Genomic DNA, 23,326 nt, shown 5'->3' with positions numbered 1-23,326 from the left:
TGCATCTATTCAGTCAAAATATTAAGTTGGATTTCCAGAATCTAAAAGGTTACACCTCCATTGGAAATAAGGGTCAGGAATGAAAAGTTTTCCTCTTTTTTCATACATCATTCTGAATCCAGTACAAGCCTCCCCCACGTTACTATGTAGTAAATGGCTTGTTAAAGGTGAGAACATTCATAAAGTATCTGTTAGTTTTGTCACAAAGCACTTGGCAAGACATGTTGAAGCTTCACTGCTCCTTAGTGGTATCAGTGCCAGAAATGGTAAAAACAGGTGCTTCAAAAATAGTCTTAAGGGACATTGAAGGAAGGATTTTGATGGAGATTAAACTTAAACTTAAGTGGCTGCTGGGAAGTGTCAAATCTTTTTCAATGTAAATGAGTTGGAGTTCATATTAATCTGGAAAGCACACAAGAAATTTCAAAATGATGGTGTTTCCTGTTAATGAACACTAATTCTATAGCAGACAATGCTTAGTAGCTTTTTCCCCTGAGTCTTAAGGATCATATGTTGCCCCAAGAGCAGAAAACAACTATTCCATATTTTAATTTTGTCAACACTGTAATTGATTAGTATTTAAATCCCTCAAATTCTGAGTCAGGAAAGGTAGCCCAACTTCTTTTCTGTGGTTCCCAGAAGGTACCCCAGATTATGTCACTAAAATTTGGTGGCAAGGTCACTTAACATAAACAATAGGATGCTATGTTAAGCCTCCAATAGGCTTTACACAACTGTTTTATCAAAAAGCTGCCACCAACAGTACCACCCTCAAATCTCCCCAAAATCATTAAAAAGGTGCTTGGCCCCCAGCTTTGTCATTACCCCATTTTTGTAATCTACAGTGCCCAAAAAAGTTTGCCCACTTTCCCAGCCCCAGGCTTGTTGAGCACTCCCAGACTAAGCAATGGTTGTGCACAGTCTGCCTCCATCAGAATTTGGTCAACTTTTGTTTTGGTGTGCCAAGCTTTATATCACATGCTCTATGTCAGGTCAAATCCCTCTTTATGTAGTGACTTTGGACATACAGCACTGGCCTGGACCCTGGGTTGTTCTGTGTTTTTATCAATAACTTGGATGAGAGAGTTGAGGGGATGCTTAGAAACTTTGAAGATGACATAACATTGGGAGGGGTGGCTAATACTTTAGATCAGACGTTGGTAAACTTTTTGTAAAGGGCCAGATCCTGCCCCACCTCTGCAGGTGCAGCTGGCCAGTCTACAGGTGAAGGAGAGCTGCTCCATTGGATGGTGCTGGCCCACCACCCAGGAAACTACTGATAGGCTGCTGCTGCCTCCCAAAATGCCACATCCCGACCCCTTGGCCCTGCCCCTCACCCTGGAAGTTTGACTGAGACTCAGGCCTGGCAATCTGTTGCCCACCCATCCATCTTAGCTCACAGGTTGTAGAAAAACAGGTGTCAGGCGTGATTTGGCCTGTGGACCATAGTTTGCTGACTTTTGCTTTAGATGAAAGAGAGAAGATTCCAAAAAGATGTAGGGAGACTTGACCAGCAGGATGAAATGAATAGGATGGAATTTAACTGGGGGTATTGTAGAGTTCTGTATTGGGTAGGGAAAATGTAAGGAAAAGTATAGGATGGCTTGGTAGTAGTACATGTGAAAGGGTGTTCTTGTTGATCAGAAGGTAAACATGAGCCAGCAATATGATGCAACTGCTAAAAAGGCAAATGCTATCTTGGGTGCAGTAACAGCAACATAGAGTCCAGATAATTGGAAGTAATTGTTCCATTCTACTCTGCCCTCATCAGCTCCCATTTGAAGTTCAGAAAGGACAGTGACAAGTTAGAGCAAGTTCAGAGGATAGCTATCAAGGTGGAGAAGAGTCTGGAAACCAAGCCCTGTGAGGAACAGTTAAAGGATCTGGGTATAACTGGCCTACAGAAAAGACAACTAAGGGGAGATATAATAGCAGTTTTCAAATATCTCAAAAGTTGTCACACAGAAGAGGATTTAGACTTATTCTCTATTGCCTCAGATAGCAAGACCAGAACCAGTAAGTTAAAACTGTAAGGAAGAAGGTTGAAGCTAGACATGAAGAGAAACTTACTGACTGTACACGCTGTTTACCACTGAAACAGGCTGCCCAATGATGGGGTGGGTTCTCCTTCATTAGAGGTCTTCAAACAGAAGCTGGATGGCAATTAATTAGATATATTATAATGGATCCTGTATTGGTTGGGGGTTGGACTAGGTGACTTCTCTGTTTTCTTTCAACTCTATAATCCTGTGAGATGAGGCATCCTATAGCCATGGAATATCCCCTACTTTGCATATCTGAGGACCTCATGTATGTCACAAAATAACACTAGATCAAGATCCAGAGTTTGGATGATGGAAGTGCCAGGAAGTGCCAGCCTCAGTTTTCCATTTGTAAATAGAAATCAAATTAGTAATCTTCACAGAAGGGTTGTGATGCTAAAATTAAATAAAGGAAGCTGAGAACCACATGGAGAGAAGCATGCCTCAAACTGGTGCTCATTAGAAATTTTATTGTAAAAGAATACAAATAATTGAAAGGCAGGGGTGCAGACTTATGGAAAGTTCTTTGAATCAATTGATTTCCCCCTCTCCCATTATGAGTAATTTTACATGATAATGGATGGCCAATAATCAAATACATTGGCTAATGCATTTACTCAATCTTAGCTACCGCAGTATAAGATGAAAAAGATTATTAGTGTGTCATTTATAAAGACCTAATGATATACCCAGATGGAAATATTGCTCCTCTGTGACCTAAATTGGACATTTGGGAAAAAAAGAGAAAAGAATAACATTGTTGATTCCCCCTTTCAACATGCACAACTATTAAAAAACATTTCTTTGCATATTTGCATTTTATTGCCATTCTGTGCAATACATGAAGGAATATTTGAATTTTTATGATTATTTGAATGATTAATTGTGGTTTGCACCAAGGTATACACCATAGTAGAAAGGGAAGGTTTCTTTTATTTACAATGTTCACTTTTGCAAATAGTTGCATCAGCACCCTCTCAGACTTTGGGGGGTACTGATAAAATAATGACAGGTTTCAGAAAGCATCTTAAACTTAGAGTTTAGAAATGCTTGTGTGTGCGTGTGTGCGTGTGTGCCTTCGAGTCAGTGTTGATTCTTGGCAACTGGCTGGACTAGGCTCTACAGTTTTCTTGGCAGCATTTTCAAAAGTGGTTTGCCGTTGCCTTCTTCCTAGGCTGAGAGAGAGTGGCTTTGTGCCTAAGGCAAGACTAGAATTCAGTCTTGTGGTTTCTAGCCTGGTGCCTTAACCACTACACCAAAGTGGTTGTAGAAATACATTTAGGATGGTGATAATAATTTACCAGGCACTATCACTTTATGGAACTAAACACAAATCCCCTATCTCCAGGAATTTAAAACCTAATTTTAGGTTGGGGGGACTGTAAAAAAGATTGCTATTTAAAAAAGGGAGCATGGAGAGAAAAGGCCAGAATAAACAACAGCTGGACGCAAACAGATGTAATTGCAGGTAAAACTTTGTTTTCTACTGGTGTAAGTCCCATAGCTCAGTTGTAAACACATGTTTTACATTCTGAAGGCCATAGCTTTAAGCCCTAGCATTTCCAGTGAAAACTAGCAGGTAATGAGAAAGATCTGTTTTAAAAAGCTAGAGAGCCAATACCAGCTGGAATAGGTAATACCGAGCTACATGAAAATTAAGGCTACTCTAATTTGTCTGTTATTGTACCATAAGAATTCCAGAAGAGCTGGGTGTTAAAGATAACCACCACCGTAGGTATTTTTGTGCCCATTATGTATGTGGGCTTCCCAGTGACATCTGGTTGGTCATTGTAACAGCACAGCACTAGACTTTGTGGACTTTGTAGACTTTGTGTAAGAATGCAATTCTTATGTTTTATGTTTTAGCTGTTTAAAATCTATTTAATAAATATGTGTAACTGCAACTATGAACTGAAAGAAGTCAAAATGAACATGGAGTTCATGTCTAATTTAATGTCTTTAGCTGTTTCTGCGTTTTTTCTAGTGGCTTCAGGTTATTGACTTATTGACTTATATTCCTGTGGCTTCAGGATATTGACAAAGCATTTGCTAGACTTTGTGGACCTTAGGTATTATCCAATGCAATTCTTATGTTCTTATGCTTTAGCTGTTTAAAATCTATTTAATAAATATGTGTAACTGCATCTGTGAGCTGAAAGAAGTCCAGATGAACATGGAGTTCATGTCTAATTTAATGTCTTTAGCTATTTCTATGTTTTTTTTCTAGTTTTGTATAAATGTCACATTTTTAATTGCAGTCTGTTAGCAATAAATAAGGCTCTCATTGCCTTCCATTCCACTTCAAGCTCATAGTTTACTTAAAGCATAAGATAGGTCTAAATTGAGGTGATAGTCAGCTGACCTGTGGCTTCAGGATATTGACAAAACACTTGCAGGAATGTGGGTGACAAACTATCTTTAGTGATCTTTATTGGCTATGGATGTCCTTCCTATCCATGGAGTAGATATGTGTATGTGATATGGAGATGAGGGGATTGACACTGGTGCCCCAATAGAGGTTTTATTTTTCCTTTTATGGGGGGGTAGAGAGAGAAAAAAAACAGGGTCCCAACATTATTATTGCTAGTCACACAGCCAGATGTTTAGATTTGGCATTTTTATCCACCTATCGTCCTTCCCAAGGACCTGGGATAGGTAGATGTTGTTTGATGGTGTGAAAGGTATCGTCACAGGATGTAAGCTGTTCCAAGTAAAGCTGCCTTTTGCAACTGACTGATGGTGATTTTGTCAATGCCAGTGGTCCAAGTGGTGCTCCATATGTTTTGGGATTGCACCTAAAAAGCCTATAACTATTGGTACTATCTTTGCTTTCTTTTGTAATAGTCATTCTACTTCTATTTGCAGGTGTTTGTATTTTGTGATTTTCTCCAGTTCTTTCTTTTCTATTCTGCTGTCTCCACAGGTATTGCAATGTCCACTATCCAGACTTTTTTGTCTTTCTTATCAACAATTGTTAAGTCTGGGGTGTTGTGTGGCAGGTGCTTGTCTGTTTGAATTCTAAAGTCCCAGAGCACTTTAGCTTCTTCATTACTTTGCCTGTTTTGTGGTCCCACCAATTCTTACTTGCAGGCAAATGGGATTTCTTGCAGATATTCCAATGCACCATTGTTGCTACTTTGTCATGTTGTTTGTAGTCAGTGTGTGTGATCTTTTTGCAGCAGCTGACTAGGTGGTCCACTGTTTCTTCAGCTTTTTTGCAGAGGCAGCATTTGCTGTCTGTTGCTGTTGTCAGAAAACGACAGACACGGGTTCAGTTGTCCAGTAGACAGAAGTTTTTTATTGGGCACGTTTGCAAAGGTGGGTCCCTCCTGCAGCAATGGAGGAACCCCGAAACAAGGTCTGACAGGTTTTTTATACCCCTTATCTGTCCTCCCCCTTCTAAGAGGGCTTGGCTCACAATCTCACCTTTTTTTACCACCCCGGAGCGCCGCTAATTAACCGCAAAACCGCAGACATTCCACTTTCCTAATCCAATACACATTGCAATACCCACTTGACCCAACAGCCGCCCCCTGCCGTTTCTCTTCACTCTGGTACGAACGTGCCTTCTGCCTACAGTATTTCCTCCCTCCTGCCGTCCCCCCCAAGGCTGCCCCATGGTGCACAGCGCTCTCCCCTAGCAAACATGGTTCGTTTGAGGCCCTCACTTCTCCCTGCCTTCTCACAATCCTCCCTTTTTCTTTTCACGCCTCTGTTGGGCCTCAAACCTGGCTAACAGGATTGCTCCCTCGTCCCGGACCCGGGGCTTCACACACTGGGTCAGGTAATTCCCACAAGCAGGGAGGCATTGCATTAAGCAACTTACTAGGACCAGTAAGGCAATGAAGCCAATAGCTAGCACAGAAAGTTGTTTTAACCAAGCAAAGTTAGGTAACCAACTAGTGAGCCAGGACCAATTCCATCCCTCTGGATCCTCGGATATGCGAGAGGCTAAGGTCTTCAACTTGGCTAGTTTTGCTTCAGTATAATTCTCATTGTTGGTTAGGTTAAAGCAACAAAGACCTTGAAAAGATTCACAGCCTTGTCCTGCCCTTAATAGGAGATAGTCTATAGCTATCCAATTTTGAATGACCGCCCTCCTGATCTCAGTGACTTCTTCAGTGAGAGCTGCAATGAGAGAGGATGTAAGGTTGACACTTTTAGCCAGGAGGCAGGTCACCTTCCTTAGGTCCAGATAAGTTCTTCCGCTTAGTGCAGGAACCCCTACTAAGGAGAAGGCCAGAGCCATGGCTTCTGTTTCGGACAAGAGTGTCACATCACTCTCACAAGCAGATGGCAGCTCCCTTTTTCTTTTTTCTTTTGATGGGTGCGCTTGCATCGGAGGCAGGGCATATAGAGAGGTCAGGCGCCCTACGGCACAAGGGCCCCCTGAACTATAGGCTGGAACGTAGGTATAAGCTTCATGTCCACACAACAAAAAGAAACCTTTAGGTAGGTTTAGAGGGGTTGAAGCGTAAGGGATATTATAGACCCCTCCACAAGTGAAAGCAGGACCTTTTGAGGGCAATGGGTGGGTACGGTTCTGGGTATTGTTGAAATATACACATTGAGTTGCATTGGTTATCCCCAAGAGATTTAGAGCCATTTGCCTTTGATTAGTCCAGGGTCTTGGTATGGGAGAAGACCCAAAATGATAGAACATCCCCCCCTCACGGGGGATCATCCCCAGTGATATCAATATTCGCTATCTGAGTAACATTCTTCAATGCTTCCAAGCTGATGGGCATTCCAAAGAAACAGGTGGAAGTGACACCATTCACAGTCAAGAGTTGCCCCACACAAAAAGTTGAGCTGTTCAAAGCTGTCTGTGCCAATTCTACAAAAAAATTGTTGTTAGAGCTGTGCTATAGAGCATCTAAACAGTGACATAACAGAATAACCTGGATGCAAGCCTTTATGTTGGTCATCTCCTCCCCTGCCTTAGTTCAGTTCCTTTTAAGTTTTACTTTGAGTCCATCTCCCGGTTGGGCAGTCCACGGTCGGGGGTCGGGAGCTCGCTTAACCCGATGGTAGTGGGTCCAACCCCCCTGTCGGGTCCGAACCGCTGATTCAGTTGTCAGGAGAACTTGGTATGGTCCCTCCCAAGACGGTTTCAGCTTCTCATCCTTCCACGTCTTTATCAGGACCCAATCCTCTGGCTTGTGGGGGGGGTGGTCTTCCAGCAAGGGGGCCGTTGAGCGAGGAGTCCCTGTTTTCTTAGAGACAAGAGAGATTGTGACAGTACCAAGAGATACTTTCTTAGGAAGGCATCCTTTAGCTCGGGGATAGGCTCTCCCATTGGAGCCAGGAAAGGTCTTCACATCATCAGCTCGAACGGGGAGACCCCCACATCCTTGCGAGGGGCTGTCCGCATTCGAAGCAGGGCAACTGGAAGTGTCTTTGTCCAAGGTAGCCCTATTTCCAATTCCAGTTTGGTGAGATGTTGCTTCAACACCCCGTTGGCCCTTTCCACTTTCCCACTGGAGTCAGGATGCCAAGGGGTGTGGAGTTCCCATCGAACCCCCAGGCTCCAGTACCACGGCTTTACAGTGTCTACCAAAGCCTGCACCCCCTTGTGAGACCCTTCGTGCAGTTTCTCCACCATCCCCCTCATGTCAGCACGGCTCACTACTGGGGTCCCCTCAATTGTAACCCAACGACCTGCTTCCTCCCTGCAACCTTCCCTTTCCAGCAGCACCTCGTCCAACTTCCCCGGCGCCCAAGCCAGAGGTTCTTCTATTTGGGGGATTGCAATCATGATGGCAATGGGGACACCCTCCGCTGCCTCCTTTGCTACTCGATCAGCAAGTCGGTTCCCTCTTGCCTCCATCGAGTCCCCCTTCTGATGTCCCATTACATGCACCACTGCAATCCTGTTGGGTTCTTGAAGAGCTTCCATCATCCCCTCTATCAGTTGCCGAGCTTTCACCTCCTTCCCAGCAGTTGTGAGTAAACCCCATTCCAGCCAAATTTTCCCGAAAGTGTGCACTACTCCCCAGGCGTATCGCGAGTCTGTGTAAATGGTGAGGGACACTCCCTTTCCCAACTCTAGTGCCCGTTTCAAAGCGTGTACTTCACACAGCTGGGCCGACCAGTCCGCTGGTAGTGCCCCCTTCTCTACTGTCTCTCCCTCCGCTGCCACTATCGCATACCCTGAATTCCTTTGCCCCTGCTCTACTCGGCTAGACCCATCCACAAATCAGACCTCACCCTCCTCCAGCGGGACCTCCTGCAGGTCCTGCACCAGCCTGTAACTATTGTCCTTCTTCTTCACAGCTAAGATAGGGGAGTTGAAGGGGGACATAGCTGGTTCCAACAGCCCTTGCCGCCTCAGCCCATCTATGATGGGCTTCAGCCCACGCCTCCCATCCCGGGACAGTGGGTATTGGGCTTGCCGCAAACCCGTCACCCCCGGTTTCAAGGGGATGCTAATTGGGGCGATGCGAAACCGACCCGCTGCCCCCTCCCCTGCCCATACCTCAGGGTTCACAACCTCCACGTCCGCCTCCCGCAACAAACATCCTTTCTGCCTGTTCCACATTCCACAACTCCACTCCTAGACTACCCATTAGATCCCTTCCCAGCAGGTTCACTCCCGCCTGTGGGATCAGTAACACATCTGCAGTTACCTCCTTCCCATTCCACTCCAGTCTCACTCCCTCCAGTACGTCTGCCTTGACCGGAGAGCCTCCCACCCCCATCACCGATACCGACGCGCCCCGGGATTTCACAATCCCTGGGATCGGTTGGCACAGCGATGTTCGAGAGGCTCCGGTGTCCACGAGGAACTGCCGTTCCTCGCCGGTGGGACCCACCGTGATGTTTACCAAGGCTTCCCCGTGGGTCCCGGTTGGGGAGCCATGACCCCCCTAGTCGTACAGGGGGAAACTCCTCTCATGTTCTCCCGATGTTCAGCATTATTGGGATTCCAATTTGGGTCCGCCAGAGGGAATTTAGTATCCGCGGCTGGGGCCCTCGGGACGTGTGCATTCCTTCGCTCCCAAGCCCCGAGCGCGGCTCGCCGAATCTGACCCCTCTCTTCTGGCGTATAGAGGTGGGCTAAAATGTAATTCAGTTCCCCCCAGGAGTATTCCACCGGGCCGAGAAAAAGTTCCAATTGTTTGGCGGCGGTATGGGCGTCCTCTTGCATACGAGGGAGGGTCTTTTTTTAATTCCCTCAACTCACTGGGTTTGATGGGAACCGTTATGTAACTGGTGATGGCCACCCCCTGTGCGTTCGTTCCGTTCGGGACCTCCAGGACGGGGAAGGCACTGGCCGACCTTAGAATAAAGGGCAAGTTCTGGATGTCTTGGTTCAGCTGGTCCAGCTCTTTCCGCAGCCTGGGATAGGGTGGGGGTGCCGGAGGGGGAGCGGTAGGAAGAGGAGGAGGAGGAGGAGGTGGCGGCCCCCATTGGGGTCCAGTCAGCCAGAGGTCCTCCTCATCCTCCTGTTCTTTTTGGACAAAAATTTTGGCTAACTTGGGTCGAGGCCCCTCCCAATGAACATGGAACCAGACTTCTACATCCTGGGTTAACAATTTATGCTCCACAATGTAGTTTTTTTTAGTTGGGTCACCCAGTAATTACTGGGGATTCCAAGAGTATCCCAATGGTAGGGGAATTCGGGGTCTACTAGTGGATATTTTGGCCATTCTTTAGTGCACAAAGTTATCATGGTCGGTTTTTCCAGACCCCTGGTGAATGGACACAACCAGGGTGTCTCCCACTGTTGCAACAATTGTCCTAATGGAGAATCCGTGGGGATTCCCCCTACTGCGTTTTTCCCATTGGCCCCTGGCCTTACACTCTTACTCTGCGCCTTACCCATCCTTCCTGACTACGTTTCCCACCTTACAGAAGGTCCCGGACTCTTCTGTCCCCTTGCGGCGTCCAACGCCTCGTAACCACACTAATCTCCCCGAGATTATGGGTAGGCTGTACTTACCAGACCTCCCGGAGGTCCCCTCGTCGGCCGACTTCCTCTTTACTTCTGTCTGACTGGCGATTGGAGTCCCGTCCCGGACCCGACTCCGGGGAAAACGGGAGACACCTCAACGGGGTGTTATGGCCGATTACTCACCGGTTCCCCACAGTCCGGTCCACGTCGAGGACTCCTGGCTGGCTCGCCAATTTTGTCAGAAAACGACAGACACGGGTTCAGTTGTCCAGTAGACAGAAGTTTTTTATTGGGCACGTTTGCAAAGGTGGGTCCCTCCCGCAGCAATGGAGGAACCCCGAAACAAGGTCTGACAGGTTTTTTATACCCCTTATCTGTCCTCCCCCTCCTAAGAGGGCTTGGCTCACAATCTCACCTTTTTTTACCACCCCGGAGCGCCGCTAATTAACCGCAAAACCGCAGACATTCCACTTTCCTAATCCAATCAGCGCAATACACATTGCAATACCCACTTGACCCAACAGCCGCCCCCTGCCATTTCTCTTCACTCTGGTGCGAACGTGCCTTCTGCCTACAGTATTTCCTCCCTCCTGCTGTCCCCCCCCAAGGCTGCCCCATGGTGCACAGCGCTCTCCCCTAGCAAACATGGTTCGTTTGAGGCCCTCACTTCTCCCTGCCTTCTCACACTGTCTTCTCAGTTCTGGCTTTGTATGCATTTGTTCTTAAGGCTTAGTCTTGTGCAGCCAGAATTAGCCCCTTGGTCTCTTTCTTCCACTTTCCTGCTCTTAGCCATTGCCAGGTCTTGTTATTATCTGCTTTGCTAGTTTTTTTGTGACTGGCCATGTAATACTTTGCCTTGCCATGTCTCATTTCTATTCTTCGTTTGTGGTCTTTCTTATAGGCCAGTTTGGTCTCTTCAGTGTTCAGTAACCATTCATGGTGTACTAGCTTCAGTGCTCAGTTATTCTTTGTTTCAATTCCTCTTGTTTTTTAGTTAGAGGGCTTTGTTCTTTCTGAGGAGAAGGCAGAGGAGAGGGTGCCTGGTTTGGGAATGAAAACAATTCAGTAGCTATGCTAGCTTCCTCTACTGCTGACTTTCCCTGGTTTGCCTCTACAGTGTGAGCTACTTCTGGCAAGGCTTTGATTTCTTTGTCCTGGGTAGACCTTTGCAGTTCTTCCAGTTCTGTGAATACTTTATTTTGTATTATAAATTGAATACTTTATTTTGTATTATAAATTGATGTTGATCTGCTAACCTCTGTTCTGTTATTTCTGATTCTGGATGTTGTTCTTTCCAGAACTGATGCAGTCTTTTCAGATATCCTCTTCTCATTGGACTTGATTTGTAATAGCAGATCATTATTTCTTTGTTTTCAGTCTTCATATAATTGCAATGGGTAAACAACTTTTCTTCCAGTAGTCCTGCAGCTGCTGGCCCTGTTTGCTCAGCCAACAGTCCTGAGTCCTGTAGCCCACTTGTCACCAGATGTGCTTTGATATTAGGAATTTTCAGCTAATGGTAAACATGGCAACCAAGATTATTACTAATACAGAAAGTAAAACTTTATTACTCTAACTGTAAATGAGTGTATGTTCTACCTCTCACTTTTGAACCTAATTTAAGGACTTCGCATTAAACATCTGCAAGTTTATAATCTAAATATATGAAAGGGGACAGTATCTCTCCCTACATCAGCCTGTTCATGTTTTGATATACTGTAATCAGAAGAGACCCTTCTTTGCTCACTGAATTGTAGGAAAATATGAAAGAAGGAGGTGCAAATGGTACTGACATTAGAGAAGATCCAGTGTTGTGTACAGTATGAGCAAAATTATATTGTGGGACTTTTTCCCCTTTCTGATCTGGAACATTCCCCTTGCCCACCCCACCCCATTTCCCACAGCAATTTCTGAGAGCACATGAGGTGATTGAAGTAGAAGAAGAGAAACAACCCATCTTCCTTTTGCTTATAGATACTGTCCCTTAACTTCAGTGGGAGCAGTTAATTGGAGCCAGACCTTGTTATGTTACATTGGGTGTTATATCAAAATCTTGGTGATAAGGCAACTTTAGAAATCAACCAATCAAACAAACAAATTTGGGCATTCTGAACATTTTTTAAGCTGATTGATGTGAAATGTATATTTTATGTTATTTCCTGCCTTTTATTACTAAAGGTGAGGTTCTTGTATTGCTTTCATTGTAAACCATTTTAGAATGTTTAAATATCACTCTGCTGTTGCAGATGATGGATGGTATAAAAATGCAGAAACATCAGGTTAGTGCTGTTGTAATACTAGTACATCATTACATACTGTTAGAGGACCAGAGTGGGATAGCAACTTCCACCAGTGTTAATACCTCACATATAATTATACCTTCTGCCGTAGTTAGGCACTACATGAAATACAACTAATTTTGGTTACTTTCTTTTTTCTCACAGGAGGCAAGCTTTGGTCTTACATTAGTAAATTCTTGAACAGGAGCCCCGAAGAAAGCTTTGAAGCCCCTAAATCCAGGAAACCCAGCTGTACCAAAATACATTTGCATCAGGCAAGTCCTAGTCCTCAGGATATCAGCAGTAGCCTTGGCTCCAGAAGAAGTAATGGGGACAATATGTTAAAGGTTTTACCACTGCAGACCAGTCTTACCCCAAGTTCTCAAGATGGTAGTAGTAATCAAGAAGATGGTCAGGAAAGTTCTCCCAAATGGATTGACTCTGGGTCTAGTTCAGAGGAAGAATGCACCACAAGTTATCTAACATTATGCAATGAATACAGTCAAGAAAAAGTTGACCCTGGTTCATTAAATGAGGAATCTGTCCTGAAATCAGATGATAATGTTCTCATTACCAAAGAGCAAAGAGGCGTCAAAGCGCAAGATGGAGCTGCCACTGGGAACTTGGAATCTGCATTCACGTGTCAGGAAATAAAAGATTTTGCTGATGATGTGGATCCAGAAACGGTTAATCCTACTATGATATCAGAGTCGTTAAATAAATCCAAGAAGAGCCCCATGGAATTTTTCAGAATTGATAGTAAAGATAGCACCAGTGAACTTCTGGGGCTTGATTTTGGAGATAAACTTTATAGCTTAAAATCAGAATCTTTTAAACCATTTTTTCCCACATCAGATCAGGATAAGAGCCTTGAAGCCATAGAAAACAAATTAAGCCTTGTATCTCAGGATACTATCAGCAGGGGTTCTAATGACTCTGTGCCTGTGATATCATTTAAGGATGTAGCTTTTGATGAGGTTGGTAGTATTGATGAAGGGAGACCTGACCTTTTGGTCAACTTGCCAGGCATTATGGAGCAAATGAAAGAAGCTTCAGTGGATGGGCCAACAAAGCTGATGGAACAGAATGGAGACATCTTGGAAAGCAAACTTTTGGAAACTCCTGATGTCTTGCAATTGAATAACAGTGCAGAACAAAGCAGAGTGCTTGAGCAAAAGGTAGAGCATTTGAGGGAAGAAGAATCAAAAGGACTACACAAAGGAAATCAGGAAACAGTCAGGACATTCCATACAGCTGCTAGTGACCCAGCTGGTTTTGGGGACAGGACGGCCTTTCAAGAACTTGGAGAAGCAACAACATCATTGTTAGATGTGTTCAGCGTAAAGGAGAATTTCTTGGTTTCCAGTACACAAGTAGATGTTACAGAAGACAGCTTAGACGTGGACAGTGAAGCTGTGTTGCTGTTTTCTGATCATGCTGAAGAAAACAACGAAGAGGGAACAGCCCCTTCTTTGTCATACAAAGCAGAAAGCAAAGAGTTGGGTGTGAAGAGCAGAGGAGAGAATGAAATACATCGTTTTTTTCAGGACTTGGATGAGAGATTAGCACTAACCTCCAGATTTTACCTCCCTGAGGGCTGTATTCAAAGATGGGCAGCTGAAATGGTTGTAGCCCTTGATGCCTTGCATCGAGAAGGAATTGTGTGCCGTGATTTGAACCCAAACAACATCTTATTGAATGATCGAGGTCAGGAACTTTTGCAAATGCATTTCTTTTTATTCGCTGTTGCTTCCAATTAACTGAGAAGGCGTTTTATCTTGTAATTAGTATCTTCATTTCCTGTCTAGAGCTTCATTATCAGTGCAGCAAATTCACCCCCAGTAATAGCTTCTAGTACTTAATGATGCCATTATTCTTAATGATACTGTTTTTAGCTACAAAAGGAGTAATTACAGTTCACTTCTGCATAAAATGGAAGGGAAAAATGTTTTGATTTCTCCTGTCGTTTTGTTTTTAGGACACATTCAGCTAACGTATTTTAGCAGGTGGAGTGAGGTTGAAGATTCCTGTGACAACGATGCCATAGAGAGAATGTACTGTGCCCCAGGTTAGAGCAATCACCTCAAATGTTTCACTTGGAAAACAGATTAGCAGCTTTCATTTTCTCATGGAGCTTTCATCCCATTCCACCCTCTCTGTTTCTTGGGAATACAAGCTGTTCAGTATCTGCTAACACTTTTATTTTTATTTTTATTTTTGCTTTTCATATGCTATTTTGGAATATGATATACTAATAACTGTACATTGTTTAGAAGTAGAATTCACTATCAAAGTTGGATGTAACAGGAATGCATAAAGATTTTTGAAATCTGTTTATTTAAGTGTACAGAGTTCTGGAAACTTTTTGTTGTTGAAATGAAGAGGGGTTAAATGTATCATGGTTTGTACAGGTTTTCCTTTGTATCCACCTATTATGGTATCTTCCACAGGAGAATGTCCAGTAAACACTTATCTAACTTTGGCTCTAAATCTACTATGGATATAAATATTGAATATGGACAAGTAAAAAGGGAGTCCCAGTAAGCAGTGCATAAATAACATATTTTCATTATATTTAACATTCTAATGTTAGTAAGAGGGATTAAGATTATATTAAGTAAAAGTGCCTCACCAAAACTGATAGCATATAAAAGTAAATAAACTATCCCTCAGGTTGAGTGTGACTCATGGAGACTACATAGACATGTTCATGTTTCTTGGCAACAAGACAAAAGTGGGTAGTCATTTTTAAAAAACTTCCTAGCCTAATCTACAGCCCTGTGATTCCTTTGTGGTCTCTCAGTTCAAGTACTATCTAGGTCCAATCCTCTCATCATTTTTGAGATCAGTTAAGGCCACCTAGATATTGCTACTTACTTTGACTCAACAGAATTAATTTGTTATACATTGATTTCACTTATAAGGATTCAGAAGAAATTAAGTGCAACAATGTAGCCAGAACCAAGCCCAGGATAATGAGAATATAACTGTAAGTCAGTTGGCCTTCAAAAAGGACTACTGCTGTTTCTTAAAGCTTTTTTTTTTTATGGTGATATTATGGAGGATGTTCCTCTGGTATCAAAGTCATAGTTTTCACTAAGATTGTCAATCTGTGTCTTGCATTGTACTGTTTTAGATTATAGAAGGCAGGAGGAATCTCAGCTGGATTGAGGAATGTTTTGCTTCAAGGAAGAACAGATTTTTAGGAGCCATATTGAGGCTTCTCCCCAAAGCCTCTGTTGACATACGCTTGCTAAATAATTTTGCTGAGGTCATATTCTATATTGCTCCTTGTTCAATTCCAAGCCCAAAACAAAGTAATTTTGAGATCCTAAGTGGTTTGAGTCCTGATAGTCTGAAGGACTACTTTTACTTGAGAACTCATCACTGATTGGGCGATATAGATCAGGATGTAGGCCTTTGGTCCTCTGGGAGGCATAATTGACTTAACAGAACTTTTTGATGAAGTTTTATTAATTCAATGTCTAAATAAAATTCAGTTGCTTTTATTTTTATAAAATTGTTTGAATTCTGCTGTAAACTGACTTGATGCACAACTTCTGAATTCATTTGCAGATTGGAATATTTCTGTTCCTCAGATTTTTCAGTTTTAATGCAATGCTCTATTTAAAGTTCTATAAAATATAATTGTACTCATTAGGGTTAGAATATGTTTAGAAATTATGTTGTGAGAAAATATATTCAGAAATATGTATATTTAAATGTTAAGTTTTTTTTTTTAAAGTTGCACATAACTCTAGAAGTAGGCCTGAATACATGAAAAACACATGTGACCAGGAGTATGTTGAATCATCTGTCTTAATTTTATTGTCCCTGTCCCCTAATTAGTAGAATTGGATGTTGATTTGTTGCCCCTTATTTTGCTCTCATCTTTAAAAAAAAAGCATTATTAACAGTATTTATGTTTCTGTGTGAGTGAATCTACTGGATTCGTAGTTTCATAAAAGTAAGGTAGCTTGTTTAAGATAAAAAAATCTGGAATCAATACTGAACTCATAAAATTTCAATTAATTATAAACCTAGAGAAGGCAGCATCATGTTAAAGTAGTTAAAAAAATGATTCTTAAGCAATGTGAATTATGATTTTTCTCTTGGGCCTTGCCAGTAACTAAAACTGGGCTGAATCCTGTCCTTCTGAGTATGCAGGATGCTTTAATCCCAGGAAAAAAAAGTTATGTTTTCTGCTTTTTTTACAGAAATTAAAAGATGTGCAAGCCTGATACATAGCAATACTGTAATTATCCTGCAGTCTTACCATTATGGAATAGGACACAACATGTTGAGGCAGTATTGCTGTAAAGGATTCTAGTCTCTGGAGCTTTTATTCTTTTAAAATACAGGTTACATTTGCATGCTTGCCATATTTATTTATTTGTTTTTCTAGACATATATGCTGCTTAAATTGCTGAGTGACTCTGAGTGGCTCATAGTTCCACCATGTGCAAATCAGATAAATAGCAAACATTGCATCAACAAATTTAACATAATAATTAACATTCCTGTGCTGAGTAACCTTAAAATCCTATAAGGTAAAGAACTGAGAGGAAGAATCTAAATTCATTTCCCCCAAAAGGTCTGTTGAAATAACCAGGTTTTGTCTGTTTTCCTAAATTCCAGTAATATTGCTGTAAGTCAAATCTCCAGGGGAATGCTATTTTAGAACTTGGGGGGGGCAATGATTGGGAAAATATTTATTATTTTAAGTAATATTCATTATTTTAAGTAATATTATTTTAAATATTAAGGTGATGTACTGTATATAACGTAAGATTAACTGTGAGAAAATAATCTGTCACTTTTTAGATAGATAGTCACAAATGTGACAGGAAAGCTGGGTATGTTATTGCATACTGAGGTTTAGGTAGATTTTGCATCAGATCCTATATTTGAATATGGTATTTGGGAATATTTCATTCCATGCTGCAGAAGACATTATCTATAAATCTCCCACCTTGCAGTATTGGACGGAGTGCAAATTATGTGGAACAGGTAGAACCTGTGACTTTCAGATGTTGTTGAATTACAACTTCCAGCTTCCCCAGTCAGCATGATCTGCGATGAGGATACTGGGAGTTGTAGCTTAACAAACTCTTAGAGTTCCCTCACAAGTTCCCTCACTCTCTGATGTAGGATCAAGACCTATTAAGCAAGGCGTCCTTCTCTAGTGTTTGTTCTATCAGCCACGGCTTCGTAAATATATACACTTTCACCTAATGGACTTTGAAGTACTGCAATAAGGAAAAAGACCAACAATATTTACTCTGATTATTCGTAGTTCTGGCACAAGATGCACTCTTGTATCCGTTGCTAGTTTCCAGTGCTCCAGCATAATCTAATAGTGATGTCTGCCCATAGATCTCCCTTAAAAAGTAGAACCCTGTGCTGGATTAGAGAACCACTATTTGAATTCCTGACAAGAAATGTGGTACGATATCACTTCACGTCCATGTTGTTTTCTTGCAGTGATTTGCTATTCCTTTTTTCCAGGATGTCTCTGAATTCTCAAGCTACTTTCTTTACAGCCCAGAGAATTCCTGGTCGTCTCCAGGTACTACTCAAGTCTGACCCTATTTAGTGTTTTCAGCCAAGGCTGGCTCGGTGCTGTCACCTGCTGAGACCTCCCCCCCAGGTGTCACAGAAAGATATATCTATGTTTTCATGTTAAATGTATAGGAATGAAAATGTATGGCATGATGTTTGTCACCTTGCACATTTTTCCCATTCGAAACAGCCTTTGCCCAAAATATGAATGGGAGAATATCCCTCTAGATTAGTAAACAAGAGATGGGCATATTTTACAGTATCTGGAGTTAATTGCAGTTATGCATCAAAATATCAGGCAAGTAGGAAACCAGTATGATCATGCTGAGAAAATGGGGAGTGATTCTGCTCCAGCTTTCCTCAGCCTGGTATTCCTCAGCATGCCTGAAGGTCAGCAGCTAGGGGGAAACTGGATTATTTCAAGTCAAGAAAAGAAGAGCATGAAGCCAGTAAGGTCAACAGATGAAGAATTTTTCATTTGTAATAAGCAAGGAACTTATCTACTGGAACCAAGCATTGTGTTTGCAAAGACACACAATTTTCCATGATACATTGATTAGCATACAGGAAAAGGACCAGATCTATATGCTTCTCTTATCACTGTCAAGACTGTATGCAGAATGAGAAGGTTGATAGGAAAGACCTTGACCCTAGTAACATTAACACAAAATATGCCAGCCCAGTTATAACCCTCTCACGGTTTTATAAGCATGGCACCTTCACAACAACTGCTTCTGCTTTTGTTTTTTGTTCTGATAAACCATTAGACAGAAAAATGCCAGTAATTGTTCCAGGATTTTGTGAGAAATTTGCTTTGAATCTTTAAAAAGACCAGACATTTGCAAAGGACAGCTTGATCTGGTCCTATTAGATAACAGCAATTAAAAGGGAATCTCTTTGTCAAGATGTAGTACATCCTCAAATACCATTCCCTCCACGGTCATCTTAAGAACATTCAGAACACCTGGCAAATGTTCTTGGAGATAGAAAAATTGAAGGAATGAGATCCTGCTTTGACACAACAAAGCCATTCTTACAGTCTTAAAGGGCAGGCAACTTTTTCCTTAGAGTAACTTCAGGGATAGTGTTTTTCATAAAAAAGCTATGTGTTGGAGGATGATGCTCCAGCACAGATGGATTGTAAGGCTTCGGTCCTCTGTCTTATAATGTCCCTAAGTTCATTTGTTTTTAAACAACACTCTGAAGAAAGTATGTTGTTTTTCTAACTGCAGAAGGGAAAAGTAATGTAGTCTTTTAGTCCAATTCATTTTTAAACATATATTCCAAATATACACCTTTGGAAGATTGTCTTCTGGCAGAAAGAACAAATTCTCCCCTTGTTAAAAAAAGAGCCATGCATTGCTCAGAATCTTAAGATGTTTTGAACTTGAAGAGCACTCCATTTAATCTTTTCCAACCCTGCTATTTTCCACCTGTAAATTGCTACCTCCAATGGCTTTTGAGACCTGTATTTCTGAAATTCTGCGTGGTAATAGTAGTAAGGAGAAATTTAAAATGGAACAGCAGGCATGGGAATAATTAAACCCCTGAAGTTGCTTTTCCATAAAGAAAACCAGTGCCTGGGTTGAAAAACCACCACCACCATGTCCACCACCAGACATTTGCCTGGAATGTCTACTTTGGCCCTAAAGGAACTTTTGCCAAGGGAGATTTCTCAACGTTGGCCAGTAGGTGGCAACCTACCATTAACTGTTGTCTATAATCAGAGGGCTAGCAGTTTTCTATATTATGAGAGAGCACTAGATAAAGAAGAGCTGCATTATAATTAATTATAATTGTGTTCAACTGCTTTTTCAGCAGTGCAAGTTGCTGAGTATTTTAGTATTATAATTTATCAGGCTATTCCCTTGATTCCTAATGAAGGTGACTTCCTAAACTTTAAGGTGATACAAATCAGGGGTTTCAAACTTTTCTAGGCTTCAGAACCTGTTAGTTTAAAAGAAAAGTTCCCAGAACCTCTGATGAAGAGGCAGAGTTCTTGTAATAGAAAATCGGCTATGTTTGAATGAAATGTAAAAAAAGAAAAAAAGAAAGAGCCCTTAAGCTCTCAAACAACCCCATCACGTTCTTGGAGAATCCAAGGGTTCTGTGGAACATGGTTTCAAAATATAAATGACTGCCATGCTGTTTCCAAAACACAATGTTTCTTACCCACCCAAAGGTCAGAATTCATGAAGCCAGAGAACTACAGAAATAATTATTAAAATCCCTAATAATAAATACAATAAAAAGCTTGTACAGTATAATAAAAACAAAACACATCTGTGCCTAGCTAAGCTGAACTTCTAAGGAGAAATGTATAAACACAGTTGGGTGAATACTGTAGGTTAAAAAGGCAATTGTCAGACATGGAATCTCATGCTGCTGCTACTTTTTGGTGCTGAGAGTTTTCTTATTCTTTGCATTAGCGGTCAAGAATATGGAATGGAAAGCAGGAAGAATGGAGTGGAATAGGGACTACCATTTTCTTCCATTAGTAATCAAATGCACAAAGGAGAAGAGGAAAAAGAAGGGCAGAAACTGCAATTAGGCCCAAACAATTAGAAGAGATGGGTGCCATTGGAAGCTGAAGTTGTAGACTCTGTCTGCAGAAGAATAACTATTACCAGAAATGTTGTAAAATTGGGAAGCACATCCTTTGCAAATGGATATTTTAATTCCCAACTTCTTCAAGTAGAGTGAGAAAAGACACTGCTATCTGAAAGTTAGAGTCAGTACTATAGATGGATTGGTGCTCTGATTTCGTATAAGCACCTCCTAAATAGCAAATTTCTTACCAATTCACAATATTTAAAAGCCCATCAGTGTGTCCAAACTGTTTGACGTCTATTCATGTCATTAAAAACATTTTCTTATGTTTTTTAAAAAAAACAATTTAGACAAATCTTAGGGTAAAGATTAAAGATAAGGTTATCCCAAACTCATGATGCAAATGTTTCACTTCTGTTGAAACATCCTTTTGCTCCTAGAGTCCCCTGGGAATCTTATCACATATTTGTGCTAAAAAAACATTAACCACCTGCCCTGTGCTTTGTAATATCAGCAACCAACCTTTTTATCTTTTGGTTAATGTGCCTTGGTATTTTGAAAGGGGGAGGAGGGGGAGCAGGGAGAGCAGAGGGAAAAATTCCAGCAACAGATTTGATTTGCAGGGACAAAAATTTTGAACAAATGCCAAGCTAGCAGGGGGGCCATTATTCTGCTCTAAAAATAAGTTTGAAAAAAGAAACATACAGACACAAACCTTTTAAATCAACATGTTTTGGTCTTGCTTTGGGAAAGCAAGAAAGATTCAGTTTGAAATTTAAATGATCACCTTCTGTTATGGACATTTTTTCCCTTGCCAACTTTATGATCTTAGGTTTTAAAGAATTATTGCCAGTGAAATGAGGAAAACTTAGTTCACAAATAAATTTATAAAATGGGCTAATATGTGTAAAAATTAGCCATACCTTGTTTTTTAAATTGCAAAGGATAAGAATTGCATAAGGAATGTATGAATTGATTAATAGAACAATTTCTTTCAATGTAGAGCTTACTGTCAGCAATGTATGAACATACGACATTCTGCAAAATCAGTATTGGCCCATTTAATTCCATGTCGTCTATTCAAAGATTAGGCTACTTGGTGTTCTCTAAATGTTTTAGACTACAACTATACCTTGTTATTGATCATGGAAGCTACATCTAATGACAGTTTAAATCTGGAAGGTACCAGTTATGTAACTCTGGTTTATTTTGGCTGGCAGAATTTTCCAGGGTTTCAAGCTTTCATATCTGCAAGCTAATCCTTTCAAATTGCATTATACCTGAAACTTGCCTGCAAAAACAATTTTACAAATTAACGATGAGTCTTCCAATGTCATTATCAAACATCTCCAGTTTTGGCTGATTTTTTTTTCCTTTGCCCCTGCCATTTGACTGAAGAAAAGAAAATCTGAATATCTGCAGTTTGCTCCTACGAATGCAGAATGGTAGAATAGTGTTTTCAGATCAGAGGGTTTCCACCTTTCAGAAGGTTTGAGGCCTTGTGTTTGTAAACTGCTCCATCTTGCCAGTATCAGTCTCTTTGGTTCTCTGAAAGCTCTTAAAGAACATTTTGCTAAAAATATTTAGGACTTGTTGCTGCTGAGCAACAACCTTGTCTGTCTCATTATCACACATTATTTCAGCTTGCATGTTTGAATATTTCCGAGAAAAAGACATTGTAGAAAAATTTAATTTGTTTCTGTAGGTTGTTCCAAGATTTTTTTTTTCTTTAGGTGAGGATGGAGTGTTGAGTTTTGATTTAAAGTCTTGGGTATTCATAGCGCTTTAGTGAAGGAATCTCTTCTTTGACTTCAGAACTGATTGCATATAATGAGTAAGGAGGCTTTGTGAAGCACTGAAGCTTTCTATGATACTTGGAGTCCCCAAAGATCAGTTATGAATGCAGAGTTCTAATCTACCTTGTGATCTCAATGAATGAGCAAATGAATTCGTTTGAAAAAGTTTGAAAAATATGATCAACAGAATACTCCTTATGGATATCTCCAAGATAACAAGAGTAAAGTTCAGCCTATACTTGACAGTGACACCCATAATTCTCAAAGGAGTGTCTTCCATTAGACCATGAGATCTGATCATCACTGATCAGTACATACTGGGTGTTCATGGGAGAGAATTAGTTCCTTGTCCACATAATTGGGAAAAAAGTAAGGCTGGGAGTAAATGTTTACCATATTTGATGAGACCAAACAGCTTGTCTGCTTAAACAGAATTAAACAACTTGTCTACTTTATATTAGTAGATGGCTTAGAGAAAGTTTAAGTTTAAACTTTGCCTTGGGGTAGCTAAGCTGAAAAAAGAACCCTTTCCATTTTCTTAAAGTGTATGAGGATATTTTTATTCCACAGTACAGAAGCTTATATTCTTTTAAATGAAATGCTTAAATAGTGTCTTGATTCTTTAAAGAAATCCCAATATGGAGGTTGCTGTACAACCTTTAATGGCTAGAACTGGGTATTAAAAAGAATATGTAAACATATTTTGTCCAATGCATGAGGAAAGAGCAGCTTTAAGAAACATGGCTTGCTGGAGACAATTTGAACAGTGTTGTGATAAATGCCTCATGACAACTTTAGTATGATAGGACAGGTAAAGTAGCCTTCCAAGTTGGAAATCATGGATCAAGGATAGTATGCATAGAACCTGGAATGAATGAAACAGTGTTAGGATTATAGGCAGAGGAAAAGCTGGAATCCTAATAATGGGATCTGTAAAAGTTTGTGCTAACTTATCTTAATATCCAGTCTGGTTCTTATGAGCAAAACAGAACAAAAACATTACCCAGTGGCTCTTTTTGGAGCCAGAACAGTTTTTTGATATATCAGATTGCATCCAGATAGTTTTGTGATAATGGTGATTTCATAATGGCATGAAAAGTAATGCCTCTGTCATTGCAGCCATGGTTTTGAACAAAAGAGGAGAAAGTTGGAAGTGCATGAAGCTGTTTGAATAAGGATTCTTGCACATATACATGCTTG

General features: G+C 41.2%; 1 protein-coding gene across 8 annotated transcripts in view; it reads left to right on the top strand.

Annotated features, from left to right (window-relative positions):
• RPS6KC1 (ribosomal protein S6 kinase C1) overlaps nt 1-23,326 on the top strand; it is a 109,178-nt gene that overhangs the window by 68,935 nt on the left and 16,917 nt on the right. For 6 of the 8 annotated variants that reach the window (XM_088146796.1, XM_088146787.1, XM_088146783.1 and 3 more), the window contains 2 exons: nt 12,384-13,925; nt 14,197-14,286. In XM_088146796.1, the coding sequence (XP_088002922.1) occupies nt 12,384-13,925; nt 14,197-14,286 (1,632 nt within the window). The remainder of the gene's footprint in view (nt 1-12,383; nt 13,926-14,196; nt 14,287-23,326) is intronic. The other 2 variants (XM_088146800.1, XM_088146794.1) reach the window with 1 other exon arrangement.

This window comes from Python bivittatus, unplaced genomic scaffold, assembly GCF_059951505.1.
Source record: "Python bivittatus isolate LINGU-HERP-01145 unplaced genomic scaffold, Pbiv_v1 ctg000020_np1212, whole genome shotgun sequence".
NCBI classification, from domain to species: domain Eukaryota; kingdom Metazoa; phylum Chordata; class Lepidosauria; order Squamata; family Pythonidae; genus Python; species Python bivittatus.
This window is presented reverse-complemented; position numbering and strand designations above follow the sequence as displayed.